The 21,178-nt window shown below is 36.3% G+C and overlaps 1 protein-coding gene across 6 annotated transcripts in view; it reads right to left on the reverse strand.

The window, feature by feature from the left end:
• The window catches only part of HLTF (helicase like transcription factor), a 52,020-nt gene extending 34,066 nt beyond the window's left edge, over window positions 1-17,954 (reverse strand). For all 6 annotated transcript variants that reach the window (XM_086674499.1, XM_086674497.1, XM_086674498.1 and 3 more), the window contains exons 1-8: window positions 17,740-17,954; window positions 16,413-16,620; window positions 8,659-8,825; window positions 7,028-7,161; window positions 6,147-6,244; window positions 4,505-4,579; window positions 4,153-4,344; window positions 1,209-1,304 (exon numbers count right to left, since the gene is read on the reverse strand). In XM_086674499.1, the coding sequence (XP_086530625.1) occupies window positions 1,209-1,304; window positions 4,153-4,344; window positions 4,505-4,579; window positions 6,147-6,244; window positions 7,028-7,161; window positions 8,659-8,825; window positions 16,413-16,620; window positions 17,740-17,759 (990 nt within the window). In that variant the 5' untranslated portion in view covers window positions 17,760-17,954. The remainder of the gene's footprint in view (window positions 1-1,208; window positions 1,305-4,152; window positions 4,345-4,504; window positions 4,580-6,146; window positions 6,245-7,027; window positions 7,162-8,658; window positions 8,826-16,412; window positions 16,621-17,739) is intronic.
• Between the last annotated feature and the right edge of the window lie 3,224 nt (window positions 17,955-21,178).

Below are 21,178 nucleotides of genomic sequence, written 5' to 3' on the forward strand. Positions count from 1 at the left end.
AATTAGGAAGAACAGGATGTAAAGCATCAAACTACTCATGGTAAGCAGTTGAATCTCAGACATTCAAATGACAGAGTTAAACTCCCAATAAAAGTACAAAGAAGAAAATGCAACTAAGTGCAGAAATTAATAAATAGACTCTCAATATGCAGTGGCAGGAAACTGATATGCAGCCTCTTTAAAAACTAAAAAATTTCGGACACCTGGGTCACTCAGCCAGTTAAGCGTCTGACTCTTGGTTTCAGCTCAGGTCATGATCTCGTGGTTCATGGGTTTGAGCCCCATGTTGGCCTCTGTGCTGACACCACAGAGCCTGTTTGGGATTCTCTCTCTCCGCCCCTCCCCTGTTCTCTCTTTTTCAAATAAACCTTAAAAAAATAAAGAAAAACTTAGAAAAGTCAAAAAAAAAAAAAAAGTTATTTTGCATATGCCATTTTCTCAGCTATTTCCTACTTTAAGTTCTTTGGATTTTCATCTGAGAATGAAAAACAATTGTTTCATTCTAACATTTATTTTTTCCATTAAAATGAACTCACTTTTAATTCTTAAAAACTAAATATAAATATATTGTGTTTGTATGCCATGTGTAAAAATATATATTAGGTAAGTATCAAGAAAGTTAACCCATGTTATCATCACTAGGACACAATTAGCACTGTGTGTGACTATATTCAGACATACATAAATATGCCTTTCCAAAATGAGGACTCAACTCATAAATGTGTACCTGGCCTTTTTTTTTTTTTAAACTAAAAATATCATAAAAATAAGTATTCTTCAAAGAACAGGATTTTGTAGTTGCATAATATTAAATTTTATGACTATTTATTAACATAACTGTTACCTTATTGAAAGTAGTTTCTTTTGTGCCTTTAAAATAATGCTGGGGTTCGGGGGAGAGATTTGTACTTTTCTATCTCTGAAAAAAAATGCATTTCTAATAACTTTCTTACACAGTTTCTCTGAAATGGCATTACCAAATCACAGATTATAAACACTTTTAGGATTCTTGATATATATTACCCAATTACCCTCAAGAATTTAGTATCCAACTTTCACTCTTATCAGCAACACATAAGAGAGGCCTTTCACCGTTTCTCTGAAAACACTGGATATTATCAATTTTTTGGCAAATTATTTTTTAATGGTAAAATTAAAAGGTCTTAAAATGAACCAGAGACTTCGGAGAAAACACTCTAATACTTTACCTTCTTCAGTTGACTTTTTTTAATTCTCTCAACAGGAAGAGGTTTGCCATCATGGAAGTTGGTAAGAATTACTGCAATGGCTGTCAAAGTTTTGCCCTTAAAAAATATTTTAAAAGACAAATGGTCAGATTCTGAAACTCAGTTGGCCATAGAACATTCTAAAACCAATTTAAAAATCAAGTAAGCAAATATTATGTAGTATTCAAGGCCATAGGAACATACTATTGTATTAAATAATTTATGTATTAGTAAAAGTATTTTGTTGATTAGGAAATGCCTTCCCACACTGTATTACTAAGAATAATTAAATGATGTACTCCATAAAATACTATAAGCATCCCTGAGAAATGTCATTCTATTAAGTGATTGCTGTCCTAAGATTTTACATTTAACTCTGAACTAATAAATTTATCATGAAACCACAGCTATTTGCTTGCCATGTAGTTCAGAGCTAATTTAAAATGGTTAGTAATTCCAATATGCACATGATACAATCATTTTATTTCATTTAAAGATAACTGTAATACTTAAAACCTGTAACTTATCAAGCATAAAGGACATGGTGTTTCTTATGCATTTTTCTTAAATAAAAACACATAATCTTTCATTATTTTCCATAGCTGAATTTGTAATTAGCAACACAGACAGAACTCTCTGGCAATTTTAAAACAGTTAAGGCAGCAGTTTTCTAAGTGTAGTCCACAGGCCCTAGGATTTCCCAGAACCCTCTAAGGAGTGTATGTGCAGTCAAATCCATTTTCATAATACTACCAAGACATTATTTGTGTTATATCTTTAGTAATGCCACAAAAGGGAGTTGTGGGTAAAACTGCTGGTGCCTTAGCATGAAACAAAGCCATTGGCACTACATTATACATTGTATTTTTAGCTGCCACATACTCACAGTTTAAAAAAAAAAAAAATGCCAGTTTCATTTTAAGAATGTTCTGTAAGAATATTCTTGATGAAGCAGTACACATGAATTTTATTAAATCTTGCCTCAAGTACACACCTTTTTAATATTCTGTATAACAAGATGGGAAATACATATAAACTCTGTTGCACACCAAAATATGAGGATTATCTACAGAAAAATTACTTGTGAAACTGAGGTTACAACCTCAACTAGCCACCATGCACCACCATGCATCATCACTTTTTCATGCTTCATTATTTCTACTTGAAAGAATGACCAATAACCAGTTATTCATGACTGAGTGGTAGACTTTTTCTTGAAAAATGAACAAAGTAAGGCTATCTTTAAGGGCAAATAAACAGATTTGTTGTTAATGGTAAGATCTGAACTTTCAAGCAAAAATTAGAATGTTGGAACACTTATATCTGACACCATGAGCACAGGCAGCTTCCCAAAATATAAATGCCTAATATGATCAGCAGTAATATCAAAGAGTGTAAACTTTTGATCCTATATAATGAAATGCATCAACATCTGGCAGATGTGTGTAACTCAATGAACCAATATTTCTAAATAAGCAATGCCTGATGTTATAAAATCATGCATGATTAAAATATCCATTCAATGGGCAAGCTAAACCAATGAATTTTAATGGAACACAATACAAAACCATTCTAATACCATTTTTAAATTCTACATTGTAACTACTAACCTTTAATAAACTAATACTTGCTTAATTTCACTGTTGTATCAAAGAATTATAAAAGTTATCTAAAAAGGCTATTAAAATCCTCCTCCTGGGGGCGCCTGGGTGGCGCAGTCGGTTAAGCGTCCGACTTCAGCCAGGTCACGATCTCGCGGTCCGTGAGTTCGAGCCCCGCGTCGGGCTCTGGGATGATGGCTCAGAGCCTGGAGCCTGTTTCCGATTCTGTGTCTCCCTCTCTCTGTCCCTCCCCTGCTCATGCTCTGTCTCTCTCTGTCCCAAAAATAAATAAACGTTGAAAAAAAAAAAAAAAAAATCCTCCTCCTGTTTCCCAACTACATATCTGCATGAGAACTAATCTTCGTTATGTACTTATACCGAAACACCATGTTACAACAGACTGAATGAATAAGCAGTTAGGACAATTCAAAATTCATCTTATTAGACCAAACATTAAAGTGATTTGCAAAAATGTAAAACAATGCCATTCTTATCAAAACTACTTTTGTTTTGGAATAGTCCTTTTTCATTTAAAAATACACTATTTATGTTAACAAGTAATGTATTTATTAACTATTATTTTAAAATAACTTAAATTTTTTTGTTTTAATGTCTAATACTATAAATATGGATATAACTCACAAAAACAAAAAGCTCCTTGAAATCCTCAAAAATTTATAAGAGTATTAAAGGTTACTGAGACCAAAAAGTATAAAAACTGCTGGTGTAAGGCATCATAAAGGTATATTTAATACTCTGTATATCACAATACTATGATAGAATAGTTTCATGTAACATTGTTGTCTTTCCCTTTTTTTAAAGAAAATTCATGAAAGATAATCTACTTGAATTTGAAAAATGAGAAACACATGTTTACACATTATTGCTAATCAACCAAACAAACCAAAAGAAAAAAAGTAGCCACATTTTAAGTGAAAAGACTTAGAGAAAACTGTTCCATACTGAAAGTGAAATCTAGTCCCACACTGACACCAACATATTCATATCTCTATTGACTTCAAAATTACTTCTATAAAATCATAATTACAAAATAAAATTAACTCAAGGGGCGCCTGGGTGGCTCAGTCGGTTGGGCAGCCGACTTTGGCTCAGGTCATGATCTCACGGTTGGTGAGTTCGAGCCCCGCGTCGGGCTCTGTGCTGACAGCTCAGAGCCTGGAGCCTGCTTCGGATTCTGTGTCTCCCCTTCTCTCTGCCCCTCCCCTGCTCATGCTCAATTTCTATCTCTCAATAATGAATAAACATTAAAAAAAATTTTTTTTAAATAAAATAAAATAAAATTAATTCAAGAAAAAAATAATTACCAAACCCATATCATCAGCTAAAATTCCTCCATGGACATTTTCTGGTCGATCCTTCTCAGAAAAATTTGTTATTGTGTTGTAGTAGAAGTCACTTCGCTGTTCCCAAAACGGTGGAAGGTCTTTACTGTTTTCCCGTGAAACCATCCAAGCTAGAGCTTGTTTTTGATGTGGAAGCAATGGTGTTTCAACAGCCTATAAACAAAAGGAATGTCTTAAATAGAAATAAAACAAATCATTTTTTTTCCCCCATGCAGATTCTGGAAAACACTTGATCTTGTGCTAAAAACTATATAGATACACAGCATATTTTAAAATTCCAAATAGTTTTAAATAGAAAATATTGGCTCAGTACCTCAGCTGGCTCCATTTCATGAGTTTTATCATCTTCTTTTAAATCTTCAAACAATTTGTCAAATTCTGTTTTAAGCTATAACAAACAATACCAAGAAACATCATGAAACAAATTAAAATAATCTCACTTCAGACTTTTCAAATCATTTAATTAACTAAAAGATTTGAATACCAAAAGGTACCTAAAATATTCTTTGAGTTGCTACACTGTTCACTGAAGCAGTATGAACAGGTGCTTTGGGTATAAAAGGTTAACCATAGGGGTGCCTGGGTGGCTCAGTTGTTGAGCGACTGACTTCGGCTCAGGTCATGATCTCACAAGTTCGTGAGTTTGTGCCCAGCATCAGGTTCTGTGCTGACAGCTCAGAGCTTGGAGCCTACTTCAGATTCTGTGTCTCCCTCTCTCTGCCCCTCCCATGCTCATGCCCTGTCTCTCTCTCTCTCTCTCTCAAAAATAAACAAACATTAAAAAAAAATTTTTTTTTAAAGTAACTGTGTTAGAATCAAAAGAATACAGAAGAGAAAAATCTGAGGCTTGTCCCAGTTTTATCACAAACTAACCCATATACAACATTGGGTGAGAGACTTAACCTTTATGGCCCTTTATCTTATTCCTGTAAAATGAAAGGGATAATTTAGATTTAGAGTGTCTCTAAGGTTCCTTCTGCCACTGAAATTCTGTGAGCCTATTAGTTGTATTCAAACAATTTTGGCAGATCCTACCGGGCACATTTGACTTTTTTCACGTCAAAGACATTTCATTTACTATTACTAAAACAAAGAACTTGCTATGTGCTACAAAATATTAAGAGATGATTTCAATCTTACACTAATTTAGCTGGTTCTTTAAACTGATCTAGTCTAGGGGCACTTGGGTCGCTCAGTCAGTTGAGCAGCCGACTTGGGCTCAGGTCACGATCTCACAGATAATGAGTTTGAGCCTCACATCTGGCTTGCTGCTGTCAGTGCTTAGGCCACTTTGGATCCTCTGTCCCTCCCCCACTCACGCTCTCTCTCTCAAAAATAAATAAAAACAGTAGCACAGGCTCAAGCCCTACTAATAATGATCAGGTAAAATATGGCAACTGCAATTAGACAAAAAGGCTAACACAGATGGGTAAAAACAAAAAAGATTTGATGTGAATTATAGACTAATCTCCATTGATTTATTTTACATCTTTTTTTCTAAATTAACTCAGCCTAACAGTATCTTAGCTCACAAATTAGACAAAGTAAGAACTATACTAATGCTAAGATTTGGAATTAATTTCTCTTTGCATTTCATTTGCAACCTTATTGAATGAAAAGTTTCAAGCTTCAATTTTTTAAAGTTAATATTTGGACATTAAAAAAATTTCATGTAATACAAAAATATTAAAACATACTAAAACATCCCATGCCTATCTATACAACAACGCACGTGTTTTAAAATATGTATGAATGTGTATGCACTACCTATCATTACTTTCCTTTTACATAAATGTTTTTCATATATATTCTATTTATTCTACAGCATGTTTCATAACTTAATATATCTGAAGATCACAAATACCAGCATATACATATTTATCTTATTCTTTTAAACATCAATCTTCAACATTTAACATTTACTTTTAAGATTATAAAATAAAACAGAAGCATACCTGTTCAGTTGTCATCTGTACTGCAGCATGAACTGGCATACTATAGCTTGGTCCAGCTCTTCCAGAGCCCCAACTACTTTCTAAACTGAATCCTAAAGCTGCAATTTACAAATGAAAATAATAAAATCACCAAATGAATTATCTTTCAATAAGTAACTTTTAGAACTTGTATTAGTTGCATTTAAAAAAAAAATCAATATATTTCAAAGATTTTTTAAAAACTAAAAGTCATTCAGGGACACCTGGGTGGCTCAGCAGGTTAAGACTCCCGACTTTGGCTCAGGTCACGATCTTAACAGTTTGTGAGTTCGAGCCCCATGTCAGGCTCTGTGCTGACAGCTCAGAGCCTGGAGTCTGCTTCACATACTGTGAATCCCTCTCTCTCTGCCCTTCCCCCATTCACACTCTGTCTCTCTCTCTCAAAAATAAACATTAAAAAAATTAAAAAAAATAAAAACTAAAAGTCATTTAAAAAATACATTATTAAAATAATTCCACATTATTTGAACAAACTCTTGCCAGATAAATACTTCTACTTCATTCGCTATTGGGAGATTCTTTTTGTCTATAATTTATCAAAGACAATACTTGCAAATTAGGGATTTCCAGATATTATCATTGGGGGAAATTAGAGGAGGGAATATAGGACCTTTTTGTACATATGTGTGCGTGTACACGAACACACATACTCCCTCCTATAAATCTATAATTATTTCAAAATAAAGAGAAAAAAATTCAGGGATTTCCTTAAAAAGATTCCTGAGAAAAGTTACAACTCAGAGCCTTCAACACAAATTGATTAGCCAAACTCCAGAAAAAATGTTTTACAATTCCTGCATCTTATGATATCAAAATAATAGAAGCTTAAACCCTAAACTTACTTTTTGGTGCAGGACCCAATTTAAATCCATGTTTCTTTAACTGATCTAAAACCGCTTTCCTATTTTCTTCTTTTCCCCAAAAAGTCATATGGAGAGGCATGGTAAAAGCATTGTTTGCACCAAAAGGAACGACCCTATTATATTTAAAAGCAGGAAAAAAAAGAGGGAATTAGAACTGTTATTTTCCACTTCCATGAAGAAGAATGTGACTATTAAATATTAGAAGTGTTGCATTTTAATTTTGCAAAGAAGTAAAATAAAGAACTATTTGGGCAAAGTAGAAAGACAGAAAAAGTACAGGGAACAGGATCAAAAACAACCAGAACAAAAGAGTGGTTTTTAGGAACAGAAAGCCAGAAGAAACGGAGAAGATGGAATAAAGAATAGCCTATAACTGAGATTATAAGACAGGTAAAATAGTATATTTAATTGAGAAGGTGGAGCTTTCATTAAAGGAACCACTATAGGTAGCAACTATTCTGAGAATGGGGACTGAATTGCAAGAATTACATCTGACCCTTGAACAGCATGGGGTTTAGGTACGCTGACCCCCTGGTGCCGTCAAAAATCCACATATAACTTTTGACTCCCCCAAAACAACTAATAGCCTAATGTTGACCAGCAGCTTTACCAACAACACAAATTTTGTAGTTTACAGGAATTACATACTGTGTTCTTAAAGTAAGCTACAGAAAACATTAACAACATAAGGAAAATAAAATACATTCACATTACTATACTGCATTTATTAAAAAAAAAATCTGCATATAATGGGGCCCAGGCAGGTCAAACCATTTTGTTCAAGGGTCAAATGTTTTTCTGATCAAGGATTCACTAAAAGTTTATTCTCAGTATCTGAAAAATTTAATAAACTGAGATTGGAGAAAACAAGTAAAGTGAGAAGATATTACTGAACATTTATCATCAAACTTCACCTTTTCATATCCTCAATATTCCATACTTCAACTGAGATCACAAACTAAATGCCTAAAAGAGAAAAGATAACCAAGGAGACTGGGAGTTTAAAAAAAAAAAAAAAAAAAAGAAGTGGTAGAACTGGGAGAGGCAGTAAGGGCATTACGCAGGGTATTAAAGCAGGAGCTGCTACTCTGTTCCAGTCAACTAATGTCCTGTGAAAATGAAGGTCAGATCTGCCATTTGTCAACAGAAATATTCATAAATAATTTTTACATTAGGGAAGAAGTTACCCTGTATAAAATGTAGGGTATCCAGGTATTTGAATACTGGAAATAAACGAAAAATTGTAAAACATGTAGGCAAAATGAAATGCACCTACATATGATCACAGGCTACCAGTTTACCACCTCAGGTTTAAACAAACAGTTCCCAACTCCCAAAACTATGCACTAAAAAGCTTGGACAGATGGTGTGGGCTTCCTAATATCTGAGCAAAGTCAATTTTTCTCTGTGGTAATAATTCAATAGGAAAGTGAAAGAACAGTTGTTTCATGGCTAAGGTAGTAGAGGCAGATGAGAAAAGAATTAACATATTAATTGAACACATACTAAAGGCACAGTGACAAAAGATGTCAGGGCAACTATACTGACTCTTAACAAATTCAAAGACTGAAACTTACAATTATTAAAACTAAACTCTGAAAGTACATTACCCTTCAATTTGTGCCAATTTGTTGTCCATGATATAGGCCAAAGCAGCTGCTAGATCTTTCTTTAAATGGCCAACCTGATTTCCATTCACATTGTTTACTTTAACTGCATTCTTATCATAGGGGTTATTGGGTTCCCGTTGTAATGCAACCATTTCATTATTATTAACCTAATGAAATAATCAACAGATAATATTATAAATAATAAACATACAATAGGAGCTTTCTTCATCAAACTTTATCTGGGATTTCCATTCATTTTTTACTGCTTACCAAATAACACTTCATATAAGAAATATGTATTTTCTTGGATTCACATTTGTAATAGTAATATAAAAAGCATATTTTATAATGATTCTTTTACAGCATTTTTTTAACTTACATTCACTGGGAAGTTAACAAATCCTTGATATCTGAAAGATACAATCAAAACTAAATAAAAGATTCACACTATCTAAAATTTTCAACATCATAACTTCTGGAAACAGGTAATCTTTATGGAGCGCTTATTACATACCATTATTCTAAGTACATAACAGAGATTTGACTTTTTAAATCCTCACAACACTACTGGTAGATACTGTCATTACACCCAATTTTACAGATGAAGACTAAAGCATAGAAAAGTTAAGTAACTTGCCCAAAGTCACAAAGCTAGTAGTATAGCAGAGCTAGAATTTAAATCCAGGAAGGCTGGTTCCTAAGTCTGATTTCTCCAGACTCTAAAAGGGGGAAAGATATTAATTATAAGTCAGAATGGATCGGAATAAGAAAATATATCCAACCTTCAACTCATGCCATTTCTGATTTCACTTGACTAAAAGTTGGCTGAAGATAACATCATTGAAAATGGAAGAGTAAGGACTTTTCAAAATTCTTGCATAAAAGCAATGAAAAAACTGACAGAAATGGTCAGAATCAACTTTTCCAGACATCTGGAAACCAGCCAAAATATTGGAGAAACCCTGGGCAGGGGTGTTAATTCAAGAAAAACAACTGATGGACACCTGGGTGGCTCAGTTGGTTAAGCATCCGACTTCGGCTCAAGTCATAATCTCCTAGTTTGTGAGTTCGAGCTCCATGTCGGGCTCTGTGTTGACAGCTCAGAGCCTGAAGCCTGTTTCAGATTCTGTCTCTCTCTCTCTCTCTCTCTCTCTCTCTCTCTCTCTCTGCCCCTCCCCCACTCAGTCTCTGTCTCTCTCAAAAATAAATTTTTTTTTTAATTTTTTTTTTTCAACGTTTATTTATTTTTGGGACAGAGAGAGACAGAGCATGAACGGGGGAGGGGCAGAGAGAGAGGGAGACACAGAATCGGAAACAGGCTCCAGGCTCTGAGCCATCAGCCCAGAGCCCGACGCGGGGCTTGAACTCCCGGACCGCGAGATCGTGACCTGGCTGAAGTCGGACGCTTAACCGACTGCGCCACCCAGGCACCCCTCTCAAAAATAAATATTTTAAAAAATTAAAAAAAAAAACAAAAAAACAAGGAAGAAAAACAGCTGAACATTCTCCAGCTTTCAGCTGCATGATAGCCTTTAAAAATAACAATCTTCTGGGGGTGCCTGGGTGGCTCAGCCAGTTGAATGCTTGACTCTTGATTTCAGCTCAGGTCATGATCTCATCATGGCTCATGGGGTACAGCCCCTCTGGCTTTGCGCTGACAACACGGAGCCTGCTAGGGATTCTCTTTTTGCCCCCATCCCAGATCAAAATAAACAAACATTAAAAAAAAATAATAACCTATGAAAATTCTTGGTGTAGTCTAGCAGTCACTAGAGGGAATATAATGGAACAGAATCTTTCAAAGATTCATTCCCAAAGAACTGTCATTATTTGACCTGTATCAAGGTGCTCCAGAAGATCCCCACCTGCAAAGTGATTTCTCTTTGATCTCTCAGCTCATCCACCACAAAAAACCTCCCTTGGGTGAATGTTGGTCAAAAACAATTTTACAGGCAGTGGATAACAAGTGGAGTAAACAATACAATAACCAAAAGGATTAAAAGGAAAGCTGAGGACTAAGATGTTCATAGGGGCTTTGAAAAGCTCCAATACATTCCTGGGAATGTAGAAGGCCATATGCAAGCATAGGGCTATACACATGCATAGGGCTGTACATATGATCAGGAAAAGACCTGAGAAGACCCTGAGCTCTCACCTCTGGATAAACTTGAGGTTCTGAACAACCAGGACATGAAGGTTAAGGCAGAGTTGTCAACTGCTTGGCTGAGTGCTGAAGGAGTGCCCCAAATGCAAACAGACCCTCCTTACTAAATACTGATTGATGTACAGACCCTCTCTTACTAAAGACTGACAGATGTACTGGCTCTGGTATAATCATAAGCTGACCATTAAGCTAACCATGCAAAGACATCAGTAGATTATACAGGGTTAATTCAGAAAAGTCACTAAACAAGCAACAATTACCAAAATCAGCAACAACAAACAACTCTGGAGATGAAGAATCTAATTTTTACAGCTGCCACATTATTTTAAATGTCCACTTTAAAAAAAAAATTTTTTTTTAACATTTATTTATTTTTGAGAGACAGAGAGAGACAGAGCATGAGCGGGGGAGGGGCAAAGAGAGAGAAGGAGACACAGAATCCGAAGCAGGCTGCAGGCTCTGAGCAAGCTGTCAGCACAGAGCCTGATGCGGGGCTCAAACCCACAAACTGGGAGATCATGACCTGAGCAAAAGTCGGATGCTCAACCAACTGAGCCACCCAGGTGCCCTTAAATGTCCACTTTTCAACAACAAAAAAATGAGACATGCAAAGAAATGAAAAGGTATGGTTTACTCATAGGAAAAAAGCTACCAACTATCCCTAAGAAAGCACAGGTGTTTGCCCTAACTAGAAAAAAAATTTTAAGTATGTTCAAAAACCTAAAGAAAACCATGTACTAAAGGAGAAAGCACAATAAATAAGTAGGTCTCACCAAGTAGAATTTCTGTTGTCAAGAGTATAACAAAGTCAAAAAATTCACTAGAGAGGCTCAACAGCAGATATGAGGAGGCAGAAGAGCCAATGAAGTTCAAGACAGGTCAGTTACATTATTGAGTCTGAGGAACAGTTACAGAGTCTGAGGAATAAAAAGAAAAAAGAATGAAGAAATATGAACAGGCCTCAGAGACCTGTGGGACAACAGCAACCCTATCTGACATTCACATACTGAGTCTCAGAAGAGAAGAAAAGGGGAAGAAATAATAGCCAAAAACTCCCCCAAATATGATAAAAAACATTAATCTATACATCTTAGAAGTGCAACAAACTCCAAATAAACTAACCTCAAAGAGATGCAAACCCAGACACATCATAATCCAGCTGTGGAAAAAAAATCTTGAAAGCAACAAGAGGTACAATTCATTTATAAGGGATCCTCAGTAAGATTAACATCAGAAAGCAGAGGCCAAAAGACAGTGGAATAACTTTTCAAAGTGCTTCAAAAACTTCAGCCAAGATTTCTATATTGGATAAAACTATCCTTCAAAAGTACAGGAGAAATTAAAACATTCCAGTTAGGGGTGCCTGGGTGGCTCAGTAGGTTAAGCATCAGACTCTTGGTTTTGGTTCAGGTCATGATCTCATGTTTTGTGAGTTCAAGCCCTGTATCAGACTCTGCACTGACAGTGTGGAGCATGCTTGGGATTCTCTCTCTCCCTCTCCCTCAAAATAAATAAAATAAATAAAATAAATATTTAAAATAAATAAGTAAAATATAATACATACAAATAAAAATGTTGGAGACTATAAAAACAAAGAAAACATGGTCCAAGCACCAAGACAAGAAAGGACATATTAAAAAAAAAAATTAAAATAACAAAAAGAATTACAACTAATCATAACAATACTTTCAGAATAGGAAAGAAATAATCTACTTTATTATAAAATACTTTGATGTGTCTAGATATAAAAACTTTAACCATAAACTTCCCAAAAACACACTTAAAAAAAAAGTTAAAAATTAGCAATGCCAACGTTATATATCAAAACTTAAATGATACAGTCAATGCAGTACTTTGAAGAATGTTTAAAAGATTGAAATGTATTAAATTGTTACAAGTTCAAATCAAATATCTAAAAATAAAACGAAAATAGGAAACAGAATATAAAACGAATGAACAAAGAAAAATAATAACCAGAAAAAAAAAAATCCAAGAAAGTTTGCTTGAAAACATGAAACATATAAATCTCTATCGAGGCTAATCAATAAAAACTAGACACAAATATATGGGGTGCCTTGGTGGCTCAGTCAGTTGAGCGTCCAACTCTTGATTTCAGCTCAGGTAATGATCCCAGGGTCATCGGATCAAGCCCTTCCTCGGGCTCCACCCCAAGCATGGAACCTACTTAAGCTTCTCTTTCTCTGCCCTTCTCTCTCTCTCTCTCTCTGCCCTTATCTCTCCCTCTCTCTCACTCCCCACCCCCAACCCCGTCCCTCTCCCTCATTTGGGCTCTCTCTCTTAAAAACAAAACAAAAAAACAAGACACAAATATAGAACACAAAGAATAAAGACCTGTATATAACCATAAACACAGTTAAAATATTTTCAAGTATAAATGTTACTAATACTCTGTAGCAATACATTTGGAAATTTAAATAAAATAGATGCTTTTCTTTAAAAATATAAGTTGCCAAAATTGACTCAATAAGTATTTGAATCATGCGCAGTTTGAATGAAGCTAGAATTAAAAGGTACACACTCTTTGATTTAATGCATATAAAGTTCCAGAACAGGCTAAATTAATCAATAACAACAAACTTAGATTGTAGTTGTTTGTACAGGTACAGCAGAAATGACTGCAGCAAGACACAAGAGAACTTTCAGGGATGATGGAAATAATCTATACCTTGACTGGAATGGTGATTATCACATATATGTATTTGTCAAAACTATTAGAATAATATACTTAAAAATGTGTGCATTTTCTCATGTAAACCACCTGTCAATAGAGCTGGAAAAAAGTTGAAAATAGTAAGTATGAACAGATAAATACCTCAATTTTTATTACAATACATTTTCATAATAATGATTAACTCCAAAATGTCCATCAATAAGGAAATTTAAGGTACCATATAGACTTGTATTGATGTGAAAAGATATTCCTAATATTCTACCAAGAGAAAGAAGGGTAATCACTGTAATGGGCATATTATGATCTCATTTTTTAAATACATAACGTGATTTCAATTTACATGCATATGCTCACAGAATAAAGTGTAGAAAAATAAAATCAGTAAGTCATGGTCCAGGATGGTAGACTACAAGAAGATTTAGTGCTTTTTCTTTTAGCCATTTTAAAATAATGAATATGTATTACCTATAAAATACATTTTGAAAAATTAAAAAAGCGATGATTACTTTTAATGAGCTTACCACATTTACATTAGCTTACCAGTGTCATAGAAATTATTCTAAGATCAACAAATAGTGAATGTTCTAAGATCAGAAACAACCATAATCTAGCATTTCACAATGGCTTAAAATAATTTAGAAAACAATCTAAGTTTTGAAAAAAACACAAATTAGAAATAGGAAAGCTCAGAGATGGATATGAGAACTAAAGAAGAGATGGACATGATAAGAATTGACTTCAGGAAAAAATCAGAAATGAAAAACTATTTCAGAATTAAAAACTAAAGAAGAACACAAAAGTCCACAGACTTTATGGAAAACATGGTAAGGGAAATAAAGGACGAAAAATTAAAAAGTGAAAAAAATATGAAAGTATTTCAGAGGAAGAAATAACCACATACACAGGCATACATATATGCAGAAGAGATCTAATACATACAGAGTAGAATGGAGTCCCTAAAGGACAAAGCAAGTATTTAAAACTGTAATTAAAGAAAATTTTTGTGAAATAGAAGAAAATGAAGTTACAGAGCAATCATAAGACATACCTTAATAAAACTACTAGGCTTCGGGGGGGGGGGGGGGGAACTACTAGGCTTCAAGTTTATGAAAAATGCCCTTTAGTCATCAAGGCAAAAATTTCCAATTCACTTATATATGGGAGAAAAATCATGCTGGTATCAGAATTCTCACCAGCAACATTTATGCAACATCAAATTATCATGGAGAGAACATATGGGTCAAGGACTTTATATTCAGCCAAAAGTGCTCTTTAAGTATAAATATCACAATTACAAACATACAAAAATTCAGGAAATCTTGTTCTTTCCTAAGGAATCTTCTAGATAACACATTTCAGACAATTACAAAATAATCTAAGAAGCTGCAATATAAAGAAAATACAGGAGAATTAAACACTAGACAAATCCATATCATGAAATTCTTTCCCAAAGAATTTCCTAAGAATATGCTTCAGACAACCAAAAAATTATTTGAGAAGCTTTGACATAAGAAAAATATGAGGGAATAGAAGAACTGACAAATGCAGAACCTTGCATAGCACAAAAAAATGTAAAATAAAAAAATTAAAAAAAAGCAACCCACAAAACAAATGTAGTTTCTGCAACAAATCAATGACACGAAGAAAAGGAACATAACCACCAAAGGTAATGTATGAACTTTCTTTGATACCAATTTTTAAAAAATGACCTATAAAAAGACATTTTTAAACAATCAAGAAAACAGATTACGGATTAGTTGCTGGATGTAATAAGAAATTATTTTGTTAAGTATGAAAATGACAAGAGAAGTCTGAACTTTTTTAGAGATACATTCTGAATTATATGGATGTAAACTAATACAATAGAGATTTTTAGGACTAAAGGATAAAAGAAAAAGTGATGAAACAAATGTGCAAAAAATTTGTTAACTGCTGAATCTGGATCACAGGTATGTGGTTTACTACATTATTCTACTTTCACACGTTTAAAACATTTCCTAAGAAGTTAAAAAATAGAACTAGAGACATATCATCCAAATAGCACAGAAACATACTACATAACCATAACAAAGAAAATTACTGACCAGAGAAAGTCCTATATACTACCTCTCTCTCTCTCACACACACACTCTCACACATACACATACACACACACACTGCAAACAGAGACAAAGACAGACAGACGTAGGGAGAAAAACGGGGAGACAGTCTTACTACAGAAAGGAAAAAAAAAAAGGACCTAAAAACAGATAATTCCCTTATCTAGTAGGAATTAATCTTCCTAAATTAAAAATATTAGAGTACAGAAACATCCTGAGGGACACAAGAGAAGGCAAAGAACTGACTTGGAAGTCACTTTGCAAATGTACCTAGTATCTGTACTTCCTGAACAAATCATCTTATCTTCTTAAGCTTCAGTTCCTCAGTTATAGAGAGGGGCTAATAGGGGCACCTGGGTGGCTCAACCGGTTGAGCGTTCAGCTCTTGATTTCAGGCTCAGGTTATGATCCTAGAGTCATGGGATCAAGCGCCCAGTGGAGCCTGGTAAAGATTCTCTCTTCTCTCTCTCTCTCCCTCTGCCCCTCTCTCCCACTCGCGCCCTCTCTCTAAAAATTAAAAAAAAAAAAAGGGGGGGGGATAATAGATGTCCTATCTGCCACAATCATTGCAGCCATCAAATGAGACCATTTAGGAAAAAGTGTTTTGTATATTATAAACAGGATACAAGTGCCCAAAAAAAGGAAAAAAAAATTAGTCATTAGGTTATTTGTTATCTCTTGTTCAGATACACTCTAATTACTTAAAATAAGTATTAATTATAAAACCACCTTCCAATTCTTATCTTCTAGATATTATCTTCTAACTATATTTCATCTTAATATCTAATGTTATACTCACTACTCCTGTGTAATAGCGTAGTCCAACTACATGACCTCTCAAAGTTCCAAATAAAACTGAATCTAGCTCTTCATCACTAGTTAGGAAATCGTCTGGAGGTATAATATCTTGGAATTCAAAACGGGGAAAGAAAGTTGGATATGAGAGGCGTGGAAAATTTCCATGGGCTCCGTATTGGACAGTCTGCAAGTACTTCCAAACAGGATCTCTATTTAAAAAAGCACAGAAAAACGATACAATATTTAATCAAGTATTTCCCAAAGACGATATTATATTTTTGGCCATTTGTTTTCTCATTTCTCATTTAAATCTTTAGTGGGAATTGCCGCATATTGATAGAGTTTCTCTGGGTAAAGCAGGGTGTGGAGTGGGGAAGGTTTCCAAGAACCCTACCTGTTCAGTGGTGCCTCTTCTACCCACCAAGTACTCAAAATGAAAACTCCAACAAGGGTTTGCAAATCTCCTTCCTAGTGAAGATCATCTATTTAAATTGCGATGTATGTGATGTCTGTAACTCTAATTACATACCAAATTTCAACAGAAATTGAACTAGAAAAGGCTTGCAAATATAGAACTATTATTATACGTGAAGCTATTTATATCGTTACAGATAAATTGAGCATCCACTATCTTAATTCTCTCCAAACAGAACCCTTGTTTTATTCAGGCACCCAAATCACGCCATCACGGGAAGCTGAACTCAAGCTTCCCACTCCGTTGGTTTAAGGGTATCCTCAAACCCCTCATGGATAACTGTTTCAGGAACAGGCGTGTAAACCAATCTGAAAAATGGAAAATAAGAGGAAGCCGGCTGAGGCGCTTCCAGGAAGTTTCCACTCTTCCAAGAACAGATGGAAGCTATTTCCCCGCGTTTTCCTTTTACGCCGTACATTAATCTTCTGGCTCCACTGAAAATACATATTTCCATGCCTAAGAATGCACATAAACTGTGAGGTACTGGGGGACAAGGGCTCTCTTAATCGGCCCTTTATTTCGAGCACATCGCCTAGCGCACAGGGGGCATCTAACGGGTGTTTGCTCAATCAAGGTCCGGGCTAAAGAGCGGAGCTTTGAACCCCAGGACCACCACAGCCCTAGAGAGAGATTTCCCCAAGGCCCTGGCATGAGGCTCGCCAGAGGAGCCTCCCCTCTCCAGCCAAGACTATGCATTTATTTCTCCCGCGGCGATACGAGCCACCAGCAGGACGAATACAAGCTGCACTGGGAACGCGAAGGGAGCTCGAAGGGAACGCGGGGAAGGTCAGGTTCATTTGGGGACGCCGACAGGCCGTTACCCCCTACGCCCCACCCCCTCCGCCCCCTTCACCTCTTGAACATCCAGGACATGGCGCTGAGCGGGTGACGAGCGGAACGCCTGGGCGCCCCAAATCGCTCTCGAGCCGCCTCGATACGCCTCCCTACAGGCCCCACAGCCGAGAAGCCCAAGGCAGATTCCGAGCGCCTGAGGAAAAGCGCACGACTGGAAGACGCGAGGCTAGTCAAACGTCGACGCCGTCGCCTTCTAGCAACAATCTGAGAGACCAGCGACGCTTCGTGACTGACATTGGCAAAGTCCAATCGCGAGGAAGGGGCCTAGGAAAATGAACCAATCAGAGCACAGAAAGGAGGGCAACTCCGCCCCACGCAGGGATTCAAAGACTGTAGGGGGTCCCGGCTGCAGGGGCGGTTCCATCCGGGTTCTTCCCCGCCCCCAAGGCGGGCGCGCGGGAAAGCCACGCGGCCCTTGGAGCTCGCGTGGCGTGTTGGCGGTGTCTGCGTTTTGTTTGATCCCTTGGTTCAAACACAGGGAGACGACTCTTTTTTCCACTGTTTGCCCCGGGCCTCACGTCTCAGACCCCTTTTTCAGGCCTTACCTCATCCTGCCTCTAATTTCCTCATTTGATGTGACCTGTAACGGGGTCTTCTAAATAAGCCCCGAGATTTTCCGAGCTCTGGAGATAGCAAAGAGTTACTTTCCTTCACTTCCTGTGGCGAACCCTGAGTGTTTTGCCCTCAAACTATTCATTTGAAGTGTCGCTAGCGAATCTGAGCATACGGAGTTCAGGAGAACCTCCTGCATTTTTTTTCTTTTTTTAGGGAAAATTTTCATTTCTAGTAGATTAAAGGCATACAGTGATTGATAGCGTAACTTTGTTGGTGATTGCTGGGAGTGGTGAGGGGGACCAGCTTCACCTGAAGCACATCGCTGCCCAGGTGCGTAGTGGGAAGAAGCCTATTTTCCTTAGGGAACTGTAGGAAGAACTGCGCTCCACGATTGGCTTTTGTGAACGAGTCTGAGGACAGTCAGAGGAGAACTGGATTTGGGGTGGGTTGGCCAGGGGGCCCGGCTGCAACTGCGGGGCTGGCAAGGCTGGGCTCTGCACCTTGGGAGCCTAGAAGAGGCTAATTCAGCCGGCCTTTTAACTGGTGCGGGAAGCTGATAGTGACTTTGAACTGCACTTAAGGGTCCATAAGTTTAATAAGAGAATTGCAGGATCAGAGGAAATGTATTTGTGAATAGGAGCGATGTTGACATTTGCCCTTCATAGAGTAGTCCATTTTACTCTTCCAACAGCAGACGATGAGGGGTATTCAATGAGTTTTTCAAGAGCCATTTGTTCGTTTTCCTAAACTATCACCTGTAAGCATGAACCAGCAGTGGAAAGAGAAATGTAATTTGCAGCAACTTTAAGAATCTTAATTTCCAAAAGTCTTGCTATGATACAAAAACTTCCAAGTTTATGTCATAACTAACAGGCTCGGGAAGACTATATATGATGTGTTTTTGCTTGTTTGCTTTGTTCACCAATATGGGATAGTGGCAAAGTTCAATAGAAGAGGAGAATTTTCAGGAATGACATATGAGAGTTTATAGAGTAAATCTCTTAACTGTATCTTAGGGAAAGGGCCTGAATCCCATCCATCAACCTAGGCCAAGCATGACAAAGGGAGGGATGATAGCTCAATAATTTCTGAGATCCCATTAAAAAAGGAAGCTATGTTTTAAAATTTTCCAGATTGTAGCCTCAAGGTTCTGCAGATCTTGGAGTCTTAAGAGATGAGAAATGTGCCAAGGCAATAAAGGAATAAAGGCTAATAAAGGGGCTCTGTTAAAGGGCTCAATGGCAGCCTTTCAAAATCTTACGACAGTCCCCAGTGACTCTCCAGCTCTGTGAAGGCTGGAGGACTTCACTAGGTCATAGTTCTAGCCAACAGAAGCAGGAGGCTGGTGCCTAAAGATGAGGTGGGACAAGTTATATCAGTAGTCGATGCCTGCTGAAGGTGAATGGAACCCAAACATAAGCCCCCTAAAGAGTAACAGAATGGGGACTGAATCTGAAACCTGTATTTAATTGACTTCAAATCTTAACATGCCCAAACTACTTGGAAGTGACTAAGTTACCTCCCATTAGGCAAACTGAAGATGTAAGACAAATTAAATTCAATAAAAAAATACAAAGCATTATCACTCCAAATGGAGTCCGTGATTGAATTAATACATACTACTACACATCCATATACACATACCTCAGTGAATTTATACCTAGGTATTTATAGCAGATACCTCTAGATGGTTGAATTAGGGGATTTTCATTTTCTTTTTTATAATATGCATGTAAAATGTTCTCTGTATTGAAAATGTATTGCCCTTTTGCCATAAGAAAATTATAAAAGATATAAACTAAATTGTATTAAAGAAATTATGAAGTATTTCAACTTTGTTTTTGTTACTTACAGAAAAGTTGCAAAATTACTACAAAAAGTTCCCTCATACCTCTTACCCCATTTGTTTTAACGATATACATAATCACAGTACAATTTTCTTTGTTGTTGTTGTTGTTGTTTTTATTTTTCAATATATGAAGTTTATTGTCAAATTGGTTTCCATTCAACACCCAGTGCTCATCCCAAAGTACAATTTTCAAAATCAAGAAATTAACACTGATACAATACTATTTCTGACCTTTTTTTTTTTAATACAGAATACAGAGGAAAGGATCAAAGATAAAATCTTTTGTGGCTTATTTACAACAGAATTTTCTCAGACTTAATCAGGACCCCAACAGATATTGGGGCAGATTTCTGTGTACATCAGCTGGCAGGGCAGAGGAAGTAATATAAAATGCCAAATAAAAATCTTCAATAATATAATGAATATCAAGTGCCTGCCTTGAAATAAGCACTCAATAAATGCTCTGTCGTTACTATTATTGAAATAGAATTATTATCTAATGAGTCTCTAGCATTTAACAAGAAATATAGTTGATTGAAGCTTATTTCCTGGTGCTCAACAGCTGGATTATTCCTAAATACCAGAATAACACTGTTTCCAGAAGCCAGTCATTTTTCCAGGTGTGTGTCCTTGATCGGACTGAATTGTTTCATCAAGAACCAGGAGACACTCTGATCTCAACTCCCATTCTGAGAAATCTGTGGTGTTCCAGATTGCAGAAGGCTTTCTCAGGAGATAATTGTTTCCTCCTCCTTCAGGCCTTGACTAATGCTCCTACTCAGCAGAAGACCAGAATTGCTGAAGAATCAGGCCTGTCTGGGATCTTAACTTCAGGAAAGCACAACTCTGGGCCATGGAATTATTTAGGGTTCTTGTCATGGCCATGGTGAAAATTCTTATTTTAATGAATACTGCAAGGATTGGTGAAAATTTTTCTGCCTCCTTTATGGCTGGAAAATTAAAAAAACAAACCTCAACTCTAAATACACTTTAGATATTATGAAAAATACTTTTTTAATGTGGGAAACTATAT

The sequence above is a fragment of the Puma concolor genome, chromosome C2 (assembly GCF_028749965.1).
Source record: "Puma concolor isolate L17-30 chromosome C2, mPumCon1.1.hap2, whole genome shotgun sequence".
Classification (NCBI taxonomy): Eukaryota; Metazoa; Chordata; class Mammalia; order Carnivora; family Felidae; genus Puma; species Puma concolor.